The 20472-nt window shown below is 36.4% G+C and overlaps 1 protein-coding gene across 19 annotated transcripts in view; it reads left to right on the top strand.

Moving 5' to 3' along the window:
- ATG4C (autophagy related 4C cysteine peptidase) overlaps positions 1 to 20472 on the top strand; it is an 82425-nt gene that overhangs the window by 24632 nt on the left and 37321 nt on the right. For all 19 annotated transcript variants that reach the window (XM_077937452.1, XM_077937379.1, XM_077937857.1 and 16 more), the window contains 3 exon segments: positions 7779 to 8012; positions 10421 to 10751; positions 13189 to 13259. In XM_077937452.1, coding sequence (XP_077793578.1) covers positions 7779 to 8012; positions 10421 to 10751; positions 13189 to 13259 — 636 coding nt within the window.

The raw sequence follows: 20472 nt of genomic DNA, 5'->3' as shown, positions 1-20472 counted from the left end.
ATTTACTGATGCTGTGATATGTGCTATTTGCTGTGGCTCCATGATATGTGCTAAAACTAAATTGCATTGTTTTATAGAACGAATAGTTATGATACTGGAGTAGAGAAGAATTTATTTTTTATAGTCTGAGACAGTGTCTTGCTCTGTTGCCCAGGCTGGAGTGCAGTGTCACAATCATGGCTCACTGCAGCCTTGACCTCCCTGGGCTCAAATGATCCTCCTACCTCAGCCTCCCAAGTAGCTGGGACCACAAGTGTGTGCCACCACACCCAGTTAATTTTTTATTTTTATTTTTTGTAGAGACAGGGTCTCCCTATGTTGTCCAGGGTTGTCTCAAACTCCTTGGCTCAAGTGGTCCTTCTATCTTGGCCTCCCAAAGAGTTAGGATTACAGGCTTGAGCCACCGTGCCAGCCAAGAAGAACTTGTATAAACTGTAAAACACAGTCTATAGAGGGAAATACTAATCAGTTTGACCAGATAAAATTAAAAATATCCACATGATATTTATACAAATATGTATAAATATACATATATAATAAATATATGTATATTACATTAAATATATGTATATGTTTATATATACATATGTGTATATATACACATATGTATGTATGTATATGTAAAAATACATATATGTATATGTATACACATGTGTATATATACATAGACATATAGACAGTGTATATAACATATAGTCTATAATCATAATTATATAATTATACTGTATAATTTTATATAATTATACTGTGTAATCATACTGTATAATTATATAATGTAATTATATAATATAATTATACAGTATAATTATGTATCACTTAGATAATATATAATTATATATTTATAATAATATATTATAAATATATATTTACACATACATTTTATAGTGTGTGCAAAGATGTATCAGGAAAGATTACTCTTCAAAACAATAAAGAACCACAAATGAATATGCATTGAATATAAAAACTTGAACAACCCAAGAAAAATGAGCCAAGATCATGAAGAGGTGCTGTCTAATTAGAAACTTGAATGGCCAAATATAAGAAAATGCATATCCTGGTAATAAGGGGAATGCAAATGAAAATGAGATACTATTCTTACTTATCAGATATAATATACAAAAATTTAAAGGTTTGATGATATCAAGTGTTAGCAAGGGTATGAAGAAATGGGAACTGAAACACTGCTGGTGGGACGGTAAATTGGTATAACCGGTTTGTGAGAAATTTGCGAGTACCTAGAAAAATAGAGAATATGTATAACTTACGACCCAGCATTTCTAAGACCCTTAAGTATTTACAGAGAAGTTCTCCATATGTGTGGAAAACACATGTACAAGAAATTTATTGTAGCTTTAATAAAAAGTTGGAAACAAGTATTCACAAGAAGAGGATTAGATGAATAAAGTTATTCATTCATTCCACAAGTATTTATTGAGAGCTTACTATGTGCCAGGCACTGGGGTTACTGCTAAAGGTATGAAACACACAATCTTTACTCTCAAGCAACTTACAGTCCAGCAGATGAGAGACATTAAATAACTAGAAAAATATTCACTTTGGTGAATTTTTAGTTCCTAACACATGTGTAGAGGTTATTGCCCTGCCTTGTCAAGACTTGCTTTGTTGCCTCAACAGAAATATAATATTCTCTTCACCTCATTTAAGATATTTTAATGCTAACATTTTCTTTTTGTCATTACAGACTTACGACTTTTCACATTTACTGTATGTTGGTTGATCTCAACCAATAATCTTTTGATGCTCAAATTGTCGTGACAATGGCCAGTGGAAGGTCCTTTGAGATTTGCTTCTGTATCTTTCAACAAATCCATATTAATCTTATGAAACGACTTGTTTTCTTCCAAACCACATGTTCAGACCCACTTTGTACTTTACAGTATCAGATAGGAAGCTAGCAATTTCCCATTAGTCCTCATTGTTTTTTTTTTTTTTTCTTTAGCAGAAAAAGTGTTAGAGACCATAATCTGAGTGCAAAGGTGCTTTGTGGGCATGATATTGACCCAGGCCATTTCAGTGGACAAGCTAGAACAGATAAATGTTTTCAGTGTTTTTCTTATAAAGGCATGAATTCAAATTAATATTTGAAATGTATTTCTAACTGGATCATATTCCTACTTAAATTCTTGATTCTTTAATATCTCCTTTTCTATCATAGAGAAATTTTCTAGTAGTTACTTTTGCTAAGGATTTTAGTGAAATTACTTTAGCTGGTGTCACTCATCTTCCATTTTCTGTGGTGTTTATCTGATGGATAGTTTCATTCATTTGTTTCAGTTCCCTTTCTATTTGAAGGCATTGACATTCTGATATCTTACAAGTCTAAGTACTTAGAAGGTAGCGGCTTTCAGCCACAGTGGTTTTATATCACTGCTACCCTCTGAGTCATCTACAGTGAATTCATTCATGATAATTTAATACAAGATTCTTAAACTTGATTCTGTCTCTGTTATTTAATTTCTAGTAATATTAGAACATGGTTGCAAAAATTAGATTATTTTAACAATGCTGAATCTGTCCTGATTTATCAAACTTTTAAACCTATCTTCCTACCTTTCTGAGCTACAAACATATTTCCTTGTATTATGCAGTTTTTCCTTCTCATTATATCATGCTATGTACTGTTATGTCAAGGTGTATAGTACATAAATCCAAATGGCCCTCCTAGTATTATCTAGACCAAATACCAAAAGTAAAAAAAATTGTTGCAATTTGTCTGTGATCTGTCTATGAAGAAAACAATTAAGAATTTATTTTATTTTTAATAAGCCTCATCTTTCCACAGATCGCATGCCATCACCTGGCTAGGATTTTTTCAGGTCTTCTCTTAGGTGACCAGGACATGGTGGGCCTAAGAGCTATTAAGGAAAAATTACTTTAGGGTTATCTCTGGTATACCAGTTGTATCTCAGGGACCAAAATGATTTAACATCTGTCATTGTGGATTTGTCTATTTCTTCCTGAATTTCTATCAGTTTTTGCTTCCTTTACAGTAATTCCTACTTAATGTCACAGATAGGTTCTTGGAAACTGTGACATTAAGTGAAATGATATACAGCAGGTCCTCAACATCCTTTTGTTCAACTTCATTTCATTATAACAATGATGAGAAAAAAATTGATTGTATTGTACGTCATTTTGCTTAAAGCCACAGTTTCTGAGAACCTTTTGACAACATTAAGTGAGGACTATTTTGAAGCTCTGTTATTAGGTACATAAACATTTAGAATTATTGTTTCTTAATGAATTGACTCCTTAGTAGTTTTGAAATGACCTTCTTTATTCCTGGTGAATTCTTTGGTCTGAAGTCTATTTTGTCTGATATTAATATAGCCACTTCACAGACACACAACAGAAAAACAAAATTTCAGGCCAGTATCCCTGATCGACATCAATGCGAAAATCCTCAATAAAATACTGGCAAACCGAATCCAGCAGCACATCAAAAAGCTTATGCACCACGATCAAGTTGGCTTCATCCCTGGGATGCAGCAAGGCTGGTTCAACGTACGCAAATCAATAAACGTGATCCATCACATAAACAGACCCAATGACAAAAACCACATGATTATCTTAATAGATGCAGAAAAGGCCTTTGATAAAATTCAAAACTGCTTCATGGTAAAAACTCTCAATAAACTAGGTATTGATGGAACGTATCTCAAAATAATAAGAACTACTTATGACAAACCCACAGCCAGTATCATACTGAATGGGCGAAAGCTGGAAGCATTCCCTTTGAAAACCGGCACAAGACAAGGATGCCCTCTCTTACCATTCCTATTCAACATAGTATTGGAAGTTCTGGCCAGGGCAATCAGGCAAGAGAAAGAGATAAAGGGTATTCAGATAGGAAGAGAGGAAGTCAAATTTTCTCTGTTTGCAGATGACATGATTGTATATTTAGAAAACTCCATTGTCTCAGCCCAAAATCTCCTTATCCTGATAAGCAACTTCAACAAAGTCTCAGGATACAAAATCAATGTGCAAAAATCACAGGCATTCCTATACACCAATAATAGACAAACAGAGAGCCAAATCATGAGTGAACTCCCATTCACAATTGCTACCAAGAGAATAAAATACCTAGGAATCCAACTTACAAGGGAAGTGAAGGACCTCTTCAAGGAGAACTACAAACAACTGCTCAAGGAAATAAGAGAGGACACAAACAAATGGAAAAACATTCCATGCTCATGGATAGGAAGAATCAATATCATGAAAATGGCCATACTGCCCAAAGTAATTTATAGATTCAATGCTATCCCCATCAAGCTACCGTTGACTTTCTTCACAGAATTGGAAAAAACTACCTTAAAGTTCATATGGAACCAAAAAAGAGGTTGCATAGCCAAGACAATCCTAAGCAAAAAGAACAAAGCTGGAGGCATCTCACTACCTGACTTCAAACTATACAACAAGGCTACAGTAACCAAAACAGATACATAGACCAGTGGAACAGAACAGAGGCCTCAGGAATAATGCCACACATCTACAACCATCTGATCTTTGACAAACCTGACAAAAACAAGAAACGGGGAAAGGATTCCCTATTTAATAAATAGTATTGGGAAAACTGGCTAGCCATATGCAGAAAACTGAAACTGGACCCCTTCCTTACACCTTATGCAAAAATTAACTCAAGATGGATTAAAGACTTAAACATAAGACCTAAAACCATAAAAACCCTAGAAGAAAACCTAGGCATTACCATTCAGGACATAGGCATGGGCAAACACTTCATGACTAAAACACCAAGAGCAGTGGCGACAAAAGCCAAAATTGACAGATGGGATCTAATTAAACTAAAGAGCTTCTGCCCAGTAAAAGAAACTATCATCAGAGTGAATAGGCAATCTACAGAATGGGAGAAAATTTTTGCAATCTCTCCATCTGACAAAGGACTAATATCCAGAATCTACAAGGAACTTAAACACATTTACAAGAAAAAAACAATCCCATCAAAAAGTGGGCGAAGGATGTGAACAGACACTTCTCAAAAGAAGACATTTATGTGGCCAACAAATATATGAAAAGAAGCCCATTATCACTGGTCATTAAAGAAATGCAATAAAAACCGCAATGAGACACCATCTCATGCCAGTTAGAATGATGATCATTAAAAAGTCAGGAAACAACATGCTGGAGAGGATGTGGAGAAATAGGAATGCTTTTACACTGTTGGCGGCAGTGTAAATTAGTTCAACCATGTGGAAGACAGTGTGGCAATTCCTCAAAGATCTAGAACCAGAAATACCATTTGACCCAGCAATCCTATTACTGGGTATGTACCCAAAGGATTTTAAATCATTCTACTATAAAGACACATGCACATGTATGTTTATTGTGGCACTATTCACAGTATCAAAGACTTGGAACCAACCCAAATGCCCATCAATGATAGGCTGGATAAAGAAAATGTGGCACATATACACCATGGAATACTATGCAGCCATAAAAAGGATGAGTTCATGTCCTTTGCAGGGACATGGATGAAGCTGGAAACCATCATTCTCAGCAGACTAACGCAGGAACAGAAAACCAGACACTGCCTGTTCTCACTCATAAGTGGGAGTTGAACAATGAGAATACATGGAGACTGGGAGGGGAACATCACATACCGGGGCCTTGCGGCGGGTGGGGAACTAGGGAAGGGATAGCATTAGGAGAAATACCTAATGTAGGTGATGGGTCGGTGGATGCAGCAAACCACCATGCGTGTGTATACCTATGTAACAAACCTGCATGTTCTGCACATGTATTCCTGAACTTAAAGTATAATAATAATAAAAATATAGCCACTTCAGCTTTCTTTTGCTTAAAGTTACATGGTGTATCTTTTTTCATACTTTACACTTTATTTGTGTCTTTACATTTAAAATATGTTTCTAATAGGAAGTACTAGCTGAGTCATGCTTTTTTATCCAATCTAATAATCTTTGCCTTTTAAATTAAGGTATTTAGGGCCAGGCACGGTGGCTCACGCCTGTAATCCCAACACTTTGGGAGTCCGAGGCAGGTGGATTACTTGAGTCCGGGAGTTTGAGAACAGCGTGGCCAACATGGAGACACCTCATCTCAACTAAAAATACAAGACTTAGCCTGGCATTGTGGTGCATACTTACGTGTAATCACAGCTACTCAGGAGGCTAAGGCATAAGAATCGCTTTAATCGTGGAGGCGGTGATTGCAGTGAGCCAAGACTGTGCCACTGCACTCCAGCCTGGGTGACAGAATGAGCCTGTTTCTCAAAAACTAAAAATAAATAAATAAATAAATAAATAAATAAATAAATAAATAAATAAATGTGTTTAAACCATTTACATTTAATATGATTAGTAATAAAGCTAGGTTTAAATATATCATGCCATTATTTGCTTTCTATTTGTTAAATCTTTTCTTTGTTCTCTTTTCTTCCTGTTCTACCTGCTTTTGGATTGAGTATTTTTATGATTCTCTTTTATCTCTTTTGTTGTCTTATTAGCTATAACTTTTTATTGTTATTTTAGTGGTTTAAAGTTTATAGTATACATCTTGGACTTATCACAGTGTGCCTTCAAGTGATATACCAATTAACATGTAGTAAAGAACCTTACAGTATACTTTACCTTCTCCCTCTTGGTCTTCATGATATTGTTGTCATACATTTTACTTATTTATATATTATACACCCCACACATTTTACTTATTTATATGTTACACACCCCATAGTAAATTGCTGTTATTTTATTTTGAATAGTCAAATATCCTTCAAAGAGGGTATCATGTTTGGTGTTCTTCATTCCTTTGTGTGAATCTGTATTTCCATCTGGACCAGTGGTTTAATCATGGCTCAATGCAGCCTCAACCTCCTGGCTCAAGTGATCCTCCCACTTCAGCCTCCCAAGTATCTGCACCGCACCTGGCTAATTTTTTATTTTTTGTAGAAATGAGGATCTCACTATGTTGCCCAGGTGGGAGTGCAGTGGCACAATCTTGGCTCACTGCAGCCTCTGCCTCCTGAGTTCAAACGATTCCCTTGCCTCAGCCTCTTGAGTAGCTGGGACTACAGGTGCCTGCCACCATGCCTAGCTAATTTTTGTATTTTTAGTAGAGATGGGGTTTCACCATGTTGTCCAGACTTGTCTTGAACTCCTGACCTCAAGCGATCCACCTGGCTTGGCCTCCCAAAGTGCTGAGATTACAGGCGTGAGCCACTGCAGCCAGCCAGAATCTTCCTGTTTTAGCCTCCCAAAGTGCTAGGGATTATAGGTGTGAGCCACCATGCCTGGCTAAGGTTTCTTTTAATGCAGGTTGGCTGGTGATGTCTTCTTCCAGCTTTTGTATGTCTGAAAAAGTATTTATTTTGCCTTTGTTTTTGAAAGATGTTTTTGCTGCGTATAGGATTCTGAGTTAATGATTTTTTTCTTCCGTACTTTAAAGATGTTGCTGCACTATCTTCTTTTGTTTCCGGTGAGAAATCTAATATCATCCTTGTCTGTGTCCCCTCTTCAAAGAGTTAATTATGTATAGAATATAGGATATTATTATTAATAACGAGTATTATTGATAATACCTTATATTAGTTAACTCTACAGTATGTAAAACATTTCAGCATTCAAACTTGGTTTTCATAGGCAGAATAAGATTTATCTTTTAAAATTAGAAAAAAGGATTAGAAAGATTGTGACATACTTCACATCTTAAGACAGTAATGATAATGTTTGTTGCCATTATAGACATTTCTCTGGTTTTCTTTAGACCATATGTTTATTTTTTAGATGAAGATAAAACCTTACCTGCAGAATCGGGATGTACAATAGAGGATCACGTAATTGCAGGAAATGTAGAAGAATTTCGTAAAGATTTCATTTCTAGAATATGGCTGACCTACAGGGAAGAATTCCCTCAAATAGAAGGCTCAGCTTTGACAACAGACTGTGGGTGGGGCTGCACATTGAGAACTGGTCAGATGCTCTTGGCTCAAGGACTCATACTACACTTTCTTGGTAGAGGTAAATCAAATCTCTGTTTTTTTTGTTTTTGTTTTTTTTTTTGTTGTCGATATTTTTCCATTTGAGTTCCAGCTTACAAACTGCATGAAATTCCCTGAGGTTAATTTCTTGACTGAGATTTTCTAAGGAGTTGTAACTAATTTGGGGTATTGCATTTTTTTTTTTTTTTTTGAATTGGGTCAGATATGACATATGTAAACTTTCCTGATTCCCTTTTCAAAAATGCAGGTTAAATATACCTGTTATTCTTGGTCACCATTATGAGTTAAGTTAGTTCAATTTTTAGTACCCTTTGGATTTTATTGTTGTTACTATTTCTTTCCTTTTGGTTGAACTCTGGATTATCTTCAGTTTAGTTAAGTCCTGGGCAGGTCAATAACAGTGACTTTGGGGAGATATGTAATATTTTTGAAATTTTAAGAGACTTTACTCTGGTTTCTTTATTTTTTTTTGAGACGGAGTCTTGCTCTGTCGCCCAGGCTGGAGTGCAGTGGCCGGATCTCGGCTCACTGCAAGCTCCGCCTCCCGGGTTCACGCCATTCTCCTGCCTCAGCCTCCCGAGTAGCTGGGACTACAGGTGCCCGCCACCTCGCCCGGCTAGTTTTTTGTATTTTTTAGTAGAGACGGGGTTTCACTGTGTTAGCCAGGATGGTCTTGATCTCCTGACCTCGTGATCCGCCCGTCTCGGCCTCCCAAAGTGCTGGGATTACAGGCTTGAGCCACCGCGCCCAGCTAGACATACTCTTTTAAATTAAAAAAAAAAATTTTAGCAATAGGGTCTCACTCTGTTGCTCAGGCTAGAGTGCAGTGATGTAATCGTAGCTCATTGCAACTTCGAACTCCTGGGCTCAAGCTATTCTCCTGCCTCAGCTTCCTGAGTAGCTGGGACCACAGGTGTATGCCACCATGCTTAGCTAATTTTTAAACTTTTTTGTAGAGATGTGGTCTCACTATGTTGCCCAGGCTGGCCTTGAACTCCTAGGCTCAAGTGATGCTTCCACCTTGTCTTCCCAAAATGTTGGGATTACAGGTGTGAGCCACTGTGCCTGGCACTAGACATATTCTTAATAAGGTCATCATGCAGTTTTAGACCCTAAAAAATGTCGTTGATACTTAACTTACATATGTATTTTTTCCTAATGTGCCACCTTTGTGTTAGTCCATTTTTAATAATGTGTACATTTGCAGGAATATTTTAATTTACAATTTTATATCATTTGATTATTAAATACTGTCAGATTTTTATAAGTGTTAAGACAGTATCCCTACAATGCATGGCATATATTTAGTAACTTTTTTGTAGAGATTATTGATGAGATTATTTAGAGAGAATGTTTATTGAAGAATGGCGTCGAAAATGTAAGGAAAAATAATTTTTAAAATGGTTTTCTGGGATGATTTATTTATAGTCTTGTGCAGTTATGGGCAAAGATTGGAATATTTTTCAGTCCTCACTAGATCTCTGAATCTATGACTTATTTTGTTAACTTAAAATTATATGCATGTTTGGGGATTGTCTTGTTATTCAAAACAGTGACATAATGGATATATTTGATTTTTCGAGGTCTTTGATCTTTTATGATTTCCTTTATTAACTGTTAGAGAATTGTTATTACTCTGTTAATAATGATTAAGTTATTCTGAAGAAATGTACAAGAAAATATTTTGAAAAAAATTTCATACTTCCACGGTCAGACTTCTATTTTAACATATAATCAAAACATCCACTTTCTGAAGATATCTCTTATGAGTATCATAAATGTTAGTAAATATGTTTATGGTGCCTTTGGGTAGTCAAGACTGGATGTTTGATAAGCAGTCTGATAATGAAATATAAAAGTCTTTATTCTATCTCAGCACTGTCAAAGAACAGAAAAAAGAGCACCTGGGGTTGTCCATTTTTACCCAAGGTTGCTATTTTTTCTTTCTTTTGTCTTGTATTTTTGTAATTTTTTTCTTGATTATATGAAATTTTGGAAACTACAGAAAAGTACAGAGAATATCCATTAAGGTATAAACATCATTGATATTTTGGCATATTGTTGTCTTGTACCTTTGTTTTTTAAGCAGTTTTATTGAGCTATAACCTATGTACCATAAATTCACTCATTTCAAGTGAACAATTCAGTGGTTCTTAGCGTAGTTATAGAGTTCCACAATCATCACCATAAATCTAATTTTAGAACATTTTTATCATCCCTTGAAGAAACCTTGTACTCATTAGCAGCCACTCCCAATACCTCTCCATAAGCAACCATTAATCTACTTTTTGTTTCCATATATTTGCCTATTTTTGAATTTACTATCTTAGTAACCCAAATGACCTTAAATGCTACATATTTATTTTAGTAGAATTGTTAAAGTATCTATTTAAAAGATCTGAACACTTTGCTTTGGAACTACTATAGCTTGGACCTGGCCTGATGCTTTGAATATTGAAAATTCAGACTCTGAGTCATGGACTTCCCACACTGTCAAAAAATTTACTGCATCATTTGAAGCATCGCTTTCAGGGGAAAGAGAACTCAAAACCTCAAAAATTTCTCTGAAGGAAACAATTGGGAAATATTCAGATGATCATGAAATGCGAAATGAAATTTATCATAGGAAAATCATCTCTTGGTTTGGTGATTCCCCCTTGGCTCTTTTTGGCTTACATCAACTAATAGAATATGGAAAGAAGTCTGGGAAAAAAGCAGGAGATTGGTATGGACCAGCTGTGGTTGCTCACATTTTAAGGTAAAATTGTTTTAAAATCTTTCTTCTTGTGATAGAGGTCCCCAGGATCAAGAGATACTGATTTTTGCAATTTGTATATATAATTGGAACTTTAATAGTCTAACTGTATGAGAATGTTGATAAAGACGCTTTCATTTGCCAATAGAGAAAAAAGAAGACCTATTGCGGCTCAAGTTACATTTAATTTATTTACTGACAAATTTTTATTCTCTTTCTCTTAGGTATAGATATGCCAGGTCTCTTTCTAACCAGGTTTTCATTAGAATACCTTATTGAAATGCTCTAAACACTAACATCTCTTTCAACCTTGGAACATGCATAACATTATAGTTTTTTTTAATAGTGTAACCTGGGGGCTGTAATGTACTGGTAGTGTAATGAAATGTCAAGAGCTAAAATTGATGTTTTCAGCATTTCTTTGCACACATCAAATTCTTGTGAATTGTAAATGTATGGCACTATTAATATTATAATTATATCATGGTAAAAGTAAAGGATCTGTGACATTCAGGATAGTTAGAAAAAAGTTGAAAGTCAAATTTCACTTTACTTCAGCTTTTTATGTACCGTTTATTTCGATACCAAGTTTTAAAAAAATTATTTATGTGTGTATCCCATTTTTGTTACAAACTAAATCATTTAATATTTCATAAAAGTATAGCATGTGATTTAAATTTACTCCATTTAAAATCATGTATAAATATGAAATTATTACAAAGCACTTTTGCATATTAACATGCTCCTATATTTTATAGGCCAGATGCTTACAGTTGAAAAGTATTTGCCTAATATTATTAATTTGATTGTTAATAATATATCAATTCCAACTTGGTATGACATTTATAAGAGCATAATCATAAAAGCATAGTTTCTACCCTTCAAGATGTTCTCTACTCCGGGGGACAGCAAACTTTTTCTGTGAAGTGTCAATAGTAAATGTTTTAGGCTTCACAGGTCTTATAAAAGTTTCTGTTGACCATCTTTCCTCTCCCTCCAGTCCTTTAAAACTGTCAAAACAGGCCGGGCTCGGTGGTTCACGCCTGTAATCCCAGCACTTTGGGAGGCCGAGGCGGGCGGATCACGAGATCAGGAGATTGAGACCATCCTGGCTAACACGGTGAAACCCCGTCCTTACTAAATCAAAAAGAGGCACAAAAAATTAGCCGGGCGTGATTGCGGGTGCCTATAGTCCCAGCTACTCGGGAGGCTGAGTTAGGAGAATGGCGTGAACCCGTGAGGCGGAGCTTGCAGTCAGCCAAGGTCGCACCAGGGCACTCGGGCGGCAGAGCGAAACTGCGTCTCAAAAAAAAAAAAAACAAAAAAAACCTGTCAAAACCATTCTTACCTTGCAGATGGTACAAAAACAGGACACAGGTTTTATTCAGTTTATTGGCATAGTTTGCCAATCTTTTTTCTATACTAACACGTAAGAACATGAATAATAGAACATTTTAAATTAAATAATTACATATATCGTTAAATAAAATTATATTTCTACAATTTGCATAATCACCGTTTATAGATATTGTGATTGTTTTCACATCATGTACAGTATTGAGAACATTATACTTACTTAGGAATATTGTTTAATTTATATTTTTACTTGTGTAATTTCAAGAGCAAAACTCCGTCTCAAAAATAAAAACCAAAAAAAAAAACTGTCAAAACCATTCTTAGCTTGCAGATGGTATAAAAACAGGCCACAGGTTTTATTCAGTTTATGGGCATAGTTTGCCAATCTTTCTTCTATGTGCCTATCGGGAACATGAATAATAGGACATTTTAAATTAATTAATTACATATATAGTTAAATAAAATTATATTTCCACAATTTGCATAATCACTGTTTACAGATACTGTGAGTTTTTTCACATCATGTACAGCATTGAGAACATTATACTTAGGAATATTGTTTAATTTACATTTTTACTTATATAATTTCAAGACTTGAAATTAGGAAATTCATTTGTTTAGGTCTTATAGGTTTTTGAATGAAGGAAAAAAGTCATGCTGTTGTTTAAAGAACGAAAAGTTTCTTAAGGGTACCAGAAGACAGACACAGTAATTGACTCCTAGTCAGTAATGTAAGTTAATTTGCAGCAAATCTTGCAGCATATTCATACCACTGGTAAGGTGAGTGGTTGAGAGAAATCCTTCGTTTTGGAGGGAGAGGAGTAGAGCTTTATACCCAATAATTTTTAAAATGTATTTTGTAATTGATGTTTTAATGTTCTTTGAGTAATTTAATGTAATACTCAACTTTGAAAATTTTAATCTGATGTCTGATACGATTCAGATAATAGTTTTTGACAGCAGACACTATGAATTAAATAGGAAAGTCACAAAACTCCTGGCATTTTTTCCTTCTTATATTAAATCTTTAGTTACTAATAGGAAATGTTAGGATTTTGAAAGATAATGCTTGTTATTTTCTCAGAAAAGCAGTTGAAGAAGCAAGACACCCTGATTTACAAGGAATAACTATTTATGTTGCACAAGATTGTACAGGTAAGGAATGTATATAATTCTAATTTTTATCTGTTTTATTTGGTCATACTTTTTATATGTATTTAGCTTATCCCAGTAATACCGTAAATGATTATGAAGGTAGGGACCATGTCTTATACATTTTTGTTTCTAAATGTAGTAAGCACTTAATAAAAATATTTTTTGATTGAATACATACTATGAATTTTTAGTTGCGTTATTAAAATAAATTCTCAAAGAATTTCAGCATTTCAAATAATTACTTTAAAAGAGATAGGCAGGAAAATTTAACATAGGTATATACTTGGGCTGCATGAATGCTGGGTATCATTTCATTGGTGGATGTATTTCAAGGAAAGAGAATTCTTAGTTTATCTTATGAGGAATTGAATATATTTCTCACTAATACTTCAGTAAATCATCTAATAATGATGCAGCTATTGTCCAGTTTTGCTTTGTTTTATTGTTTTGGGTCTTCTTTTTGATGATCACTCTCTATACAGGTTATTTTTTATCCAAAATGTTTGAGACCACAGGTGTTTCTGATTTTGTATTTTTTTGGACCTTTCAATATTTGCATGTATGTAATGAGATATCTTGGGGATGGGACTGAAGTCTAAACATGAAATTCATTTATGTTTTGTATACTCCTTATACACATAGCCTGAAGGAAATTTCATACACTATTTTTAACAATTTTGTGCATGAGACAAAATTTTGGCCATGTTTTGATTGCAACCCATCACATGCAGTCACATGTAGAATTTTTCACTTGTGAAAAATGCTGTGCTCTTAAAGTTTGTGATTTTGGATTAGGAATGCGCAACCTGTAGTAATTTTGAAACTTTGTTGTGGATAAAATAGACACCTTAATTCTTAATAAAATAAAAATGGCTTAGCCACCTCATGCTGTTAAGTATATTTTTTACAGGAATACTGTTACAATAATAAAATATGTTAATGTTTTAGAAAAGTTAAATATACTTCAATCATGTTTTAATACAAGGGTATCTATAAAATGCTTAAGGTTATCCTGATAACCAACTAGCGTTTGTAGTATGTAATAATAGTTACCAAATATTCATGCGTTTTTGTTTGGCCTTTTGTTAAGGTTAATTTCCTTGTAAAGAAAGACTAATATCCATAATTATGGCCATATGAAAAGAAAAGGTCTAAATTTTCAGATAAGTATGAGTTTTGCAGGTACTATGTTTGTTTTTCAAGTAGGAAGTCTTGCAAAACATTTGCTGTGTTAAATAGTTCTAATTAAGCCTAAGGATATACCTGAATAAGTAATCATTAAATGAATGTATGAATTTGCCTTTTGTGCTTTTATTGACACAATCAGCCTAGATATTTGCTACGTATAATTAATTAAGCAAACATTACAATGTTCCTTGTTATAGAAATGGCTTGTGTAATTTGAAGTAGTTCTTAAAATTTTTATCATTCATGTTTAAGACTCCTAAAGGGAGAACTTGTATTTGTATAATTTGATAGACTATGAGATTAGGAATTAAGTGAAACCAGATTTTATCAATGATTTATTACCCCTCTGTGTTCATTCGTGTTTATAAAGGTTTTGTTTTCCATTTATTTTCTCTTTTTCTTATTCTGTGTTCTCCTCCTTTGTAATTGCATCTATTTTTATGGCTTTAAATACTTAGGACTATGTGCTGTGTACTAGGACTTTTAAAAGTACATTTTTAGGGCTGAGCATGGTGGCTCATGCCTATAATCCCAGCACTTTGAGAGGCCACGGTGGGGGGACTCACTTGAGCCCAGCCGTTTGAGACCAACCTGGGCAACATGGTGAAACTCCGTCACTACAAAAAATACGAAACTTAATCGAGCATGGTGGTGACATGCCTGTAGTCCCAGCTACTCGGGAGGCTGAGGTGGGAGGATCACTTGAGCCCTGAAAACGGAGTTGCAGTGAACTGATACTGTGCCACTGAACTCCAGCCTGGGCAACAGAGTGAGACTCTGTCTCAAAAAACTACATTTCTAAGCCTACCTGAGTCAATATGTGATAACGCATATTTTCTGCCACCTTTCAAATATCTCCACTTACATATTCTACAAATGCTTCAAATTCAGCATGTTTATAAGTACACTTACTGTTTCCCTTGGTCCCACCCCTTTTTCTTTCTATTTTCTCTTGACTAATAGTGGCATGTCCACATATGTACTCAAGTCCTAAGTAGAACCCACTTATTCTTGACCGCTTTTTCATGCTTATATTATATTTAGTCAGTCAACATTTAAGAAAATGGTCCTGAAATCTGTTCTCTCATCTCCATTCTCGTTGATTTAGATCAGACCCTTACTTCTTGCTTGGACTTTAACTTGATTTCCCTGTCTCTCTTCCCTTTTTGGTCCATCTGATCAAGAGAAGCTGATCATGTCCCTTTATCTACAAACCAATGAATGCCCATTAACTCTAGTCTCATGTTATCTTGGCATATGAAGCACAATGAAGTCCTTTATAATTTGTCCTGAACTACATTTCCAGCATTACCTTCTAACACTATCTTCCATACACAGTACACTAAAGTATTTTCCACCCTCAGGCCATTCCTTAGACATGGTGTCATTATCTTTATCCCCATGCCTTTGTGCATATTATTGCCTCTGCTTGGAATGCTCTTTATTATTAGAATGCTTCTCGTTAAGTCTTATTCATTCTTCAGGAACACACACAAAGGTTACACCTTTGGCAATCTTTCCCAACTCTTGTTAGGCGGAATTAGTTTACTTTTCCTCTGTGGTCTGTAACACTTTGGAAATACTTCTATTAAATATTGTACTTGTAATTCACTTGTGATACCACCTTATAATTATCCGTTTCTTATATATAATGATTGTTGAGGTAGCAGGTGTAGAAGTAAGTTATCAGAATCATTTGGTTGAAATTTGCTGCTGTAATGAGCCTCTGTTACAGAATTGGATTATGTCATAGCCCTTACATTTATATTGGAAGTGGAAGGAAAATACCAAACGATTGGGCTCGACATTCTTTGAAGTCAGGATCTTATTTATTTTATACTTCTCTAGTGTAGAACGCATCAATAAATAGCAGGTCCTCAATAAATGTGTGTTGATTGAAGATGAAGGGTAAGAATGCAATCTCCATCCTGATGAGGGAGAACTACCATGGCATTTTTGTAGCTTTGGTTTCATTGACTATGGGAGATAGGGGAGTTAGGTGAAGAGAAGAATTTGATAGCTCAGTCTCAATTTGGAATTTAAAGGAAAGAACTGGGACAGAAGTGGCAGAATTTCCTATTCAGCTCTTCTGGGAAGATCAGAAGTTTCATTCAACTGACAAGGAGTACGGATGTAAAGTATGTTTTGAATAAAACTACTTTAATTTGAATAAAATAAAATTTTGTCTGTATTTGCTTCTACCAAATCCTCCTATTTTCTCTTGAACTGTGGTACTTAGACTGTCATACCCAACACCCTACCAGAACTGCTCTTTTCTCTTTCTCTCTCTCTCTCTCTCTCTTTTTTTTTTTTTTTTTTTTGAGACAGGATTTTACTCTGTTGACCAGGCTGGAGTGCAGTGGTGCAATCATAGCTCACTGTTACCTAAAACTCCTGAGCTCAAGTGTTGCTCCTGCCTCAGCTTCCCAAGTAACTAGCATTAAAGGTATGCATCACCATCTCTGGCCAATTTTGAAATTTTTTATAGAGATGGGGGTCTTGCTGTGTTGCCTAGGCTGGTCTTGAGCTCCTGGCTTCAAGTGATCCTCCTGCCACCCACAACCTCTCAAAATGCTGGGATTATAAGCATGAGCTGGCCAGGCGTGGTGGCTCACACCTGTAATCCCAGCACTTTGGGAAACCGAGGCGGGGGTATCACAGGGTCAGGAGTTCGAGACCAGCCTGGCCAATTTGGTGAAATCCAATCTCTACTACAAATAAAACAATTAGCTGGATGTGGTGGCAGGTGCCTGTAGTCGCAGCTACTCGGGAGGCTGAGGCAGGAGATTCGCTTGAACCCGGGAGGCGGAGGTGGCAGTGAGCCAAATCGTGCCACTGTACTCCAGCCTGGGAGACAGAAGGAGACTCCATCTCAAAAAAAAAAAAAAAAAAAAAAAAAAAAGTGTGAGCCATTGTGCCCACCCCAAAACTGCTCTTACCAATAATTTAATCTTTCTAAGCCTCACAGTAACTTCTCAGTCCTCATATCACACAATCTGTCAGTAGTATTTGACAGCGTTGACTCTTTCCTCTTCCTCCTTACAACATTTTGTTTACTTGATTTCTAGACACTACTGTGTAGGTTTTCCCTCTGCCTCCTTATTCACTCCTTCACAGCCTCGTTTGTTGGTTTTTCCTCATCTCCTTGATCTCTAAAAATGTTGTTTTAGTGCCCAGCATTTAGACTTCATCTCATCTCTTTTTCTGTCTATGCTGATTTGAATTCACCAAGTCTCGTGGCTTTATAATGCAGATGGTAATCTGCATGTTGGTAACTCCCAAATTGATAGGTCCAACCTAGTCCTCTCTCCAAACTCCAGTTGCATTATGTCCCTGTCTACTCAACCTTTCTTTTTTTTTTTTTTTTTTTTTTTGAGACGGAGTCTCGCTCTGTCGCCCAGGCTGGAGTGCAGTGGCCGGATCTCAGCTCACTGCAAGCTCCGCCTCCCGGGTTCGGGCCATTCTCCTGTCTCAGCCTCCTGTCAACCTTTCTATTTACCTAACAAGTATCTCAAACTTACCGTGTCTAAAACTGAATTCCCAGTTCTCCCTCTTGTATTTTCCCCTCCTCCAGTCTTCCATGTCTTTGTAAATGCAAACCATTTACAAATGGTTTGCTTAAACCAAAACCCTTCGAATCACCTGTGACTCAATTTTTTCTCTCACATCTTACACATTTAATAGTGAGTCCTTACTTTATCTTCAAATACATGAACTGATCATTTTTTTCTTTTTTTTGGAGATAGAGTCTCACTCTGTTGCCCATGTTGGAGTGCAGTGGCACGATCTCAGCTCACTGCAACCTCCGCCTCCCAGGTTCAAGCGATTCTTCTGCCTCAGCCTCCCGAGTAGCTGGGATTACAGGTGCCTGCCACCATGCCTGGCTAATTTTTTGTTTTTTTAGTAGAGACAGTGTTTCGCCATGTTGACCAGGCTGGCCTCGAACTCCTGACCTCAAGTGATCCACCCACCTTGGCCTCCCAAAGTGCTGGGATCACAGGTGTAACCCACCGCGCCTGGCTGAACTGATCACTTTCTACTACCTGTAAGTGACCATTCTCTATTTTTTTTTTTTTTTTTGACATGGAGTCTAGCTCTGTCACCCAGGCTGGAGTGCAGTGGCATGATCTTCACTCACTGCAAGCTCCACCTCCCGGATTCACGCCATTCTCCTGCCTCAGCCTCCCGAGTAGCTGAGACTACAGGCGCCCGCCACCACACCCGGCTAATTTTTTTGTATTTTTACTAGAGGTGGGGTTTCACCGTGTTAGCCAGGATGGTCTCGATCTCCTGACCTCGTGATCCGCCCACCTCGGCCTCCCAAAGTGCTGGGATTACAGGCGTGAGCCACTGCACCCGGCTGACCATTCCCTGTTTTTACAGTTACTACCTTTGTTCAAGCCCCATCATCTCTTGCTGGATAACTGCAATGGCTTTGTAACTGTTCTCTGTGCTGTAGCCCTTGCCCCTGTAGCCTATTTTAGTTTTAGAGTAAAAGGAAAGCAAGTTTATTAAGTAAAGGAATAAAAAAGTTGCTACTCCATAGGCAGAGCAGCCCCTTGCCTGTACAGTCTATTGTGAACACGGGAAACAGGCTGTTAAACTATGAGTCAGATTAGGACATCCCTAAACAATTCTTCAATGGTTTCCCATCACTGAAAAACTGGTCTTTACAATGGTTTTCAAGAGTTCACACAATCTGTCTTCATTCTCCTCTATATAATGTTATCTTCTAATCCCATTTCCTGCTACTGTACCCCTTGTTTACTTCCCTGCAGAAGACTGTCCTCTTGTTCCTGGGACGTGCTAATCATACTTCTGCCTTAAGATATTTGTATTTTCTTTTAACTTGGAATGCTTTTCCCCTAGGTATCAGTATTACTTGGTTTGTTTCTTTTGGTCTTGACTCAAATATTACTTTCTCATAAGATCTTCCCTGGCCACCTTATTTTAAATTGCCTTGCCCTCAGCATTTCCTGTTCACCCTTCTCTCTTTGTTTTTTCAAAACACACATCACCATGTCTGTTTCCTCCATGAGCATGCATGCTCAAGGAGAGTGGGATTTTTTCTGTTTTGCCTACTGCTGAAAGCCCAGTGTCATATAGTAGCTAGCTGTCAATAAGTATCTATTGAATACATAAATCAGGTAGGTATTATTTTAAAACTTTTATTTTAGGTTCAGGGGTACATGTGGTACTTGTTAGATAGGTAAACTTATGTCACGGGGGTTTGTTGTACAGATTATTTCATCACCCAGGTATTACACCTGGTACCCAGTAGTTATTTTTTCTGCTCCTCTCCTCCCACCCTCCACCCTCAAGTATACCCGAGTGTCTATTGTTCCCTTCTTTGTGTTCAAGAGTTCTAATCATTTAGCTCCTACTTTTAAGTGAGAACATGCAGTATTTGGTTTTCTGTTCCTGTGTTGGTTTGCTAAGGATAATGGCCTCCAGCTCCAACCATGTTGCCACAAAAGATATGATCTCATTCTTTTTTATGGTTGCATAGTATTCCATGGTGTATATGTACCACATTTTCTTTAATCTGTCAGATGGGCACTTAGGTTGATTCTGTGTCTTTGCTATTGTGAATAGTGCTGCAGTGAACATTCGTGTGCATGTGTCCTTATGGTAGAATGATTTATATTTTCCTGGGTATATACCCAATAATGATTGCTAGGTCAAATGGTAGTTTTGTTTTTAACCCTTTGAGGAATTGCCATACTGCTTTGTACAATGGTTAAACTAATTTACACTCCCACCGTGGTATATGAGCATTTCCTTTTCTCTACAACCTCGCCAGCATCTGTTACCTTTAGACTTTTTAATAATAGCCATTCTGACTGGTGTGAGATGGTATCTCATTGTGGTTTTGATTTGCATTTCTCTAATGATCAGTGGTATTGAGCTTTTTAAAATATGCTTATTGGCTACATGTATGTCTTCTTTTGAAAAGTGTCTTTTCATGTCCTTTGCCCACACTTTAATGGAGTTGTTTGTTTTTCTCTTGTAAATTTGTTGAAGT

Source organism: Macaca mulatta, chromosome 1 (assembly GCF_049350105.2).
Source record: "Macaca mulatta isolate MMU2019108-1 chromosome 1, T2T-MMU8v2.0, whole genome shotgun sequence".
NCBI lineage: Eukaryota > Metazoa > Chordata > Mammalia > Primates > Cercopithecidae > Macaca > Macaca mulatta.
This window is presented reverse-complemented; position numbering and strand designations above follow the sequence as displayed.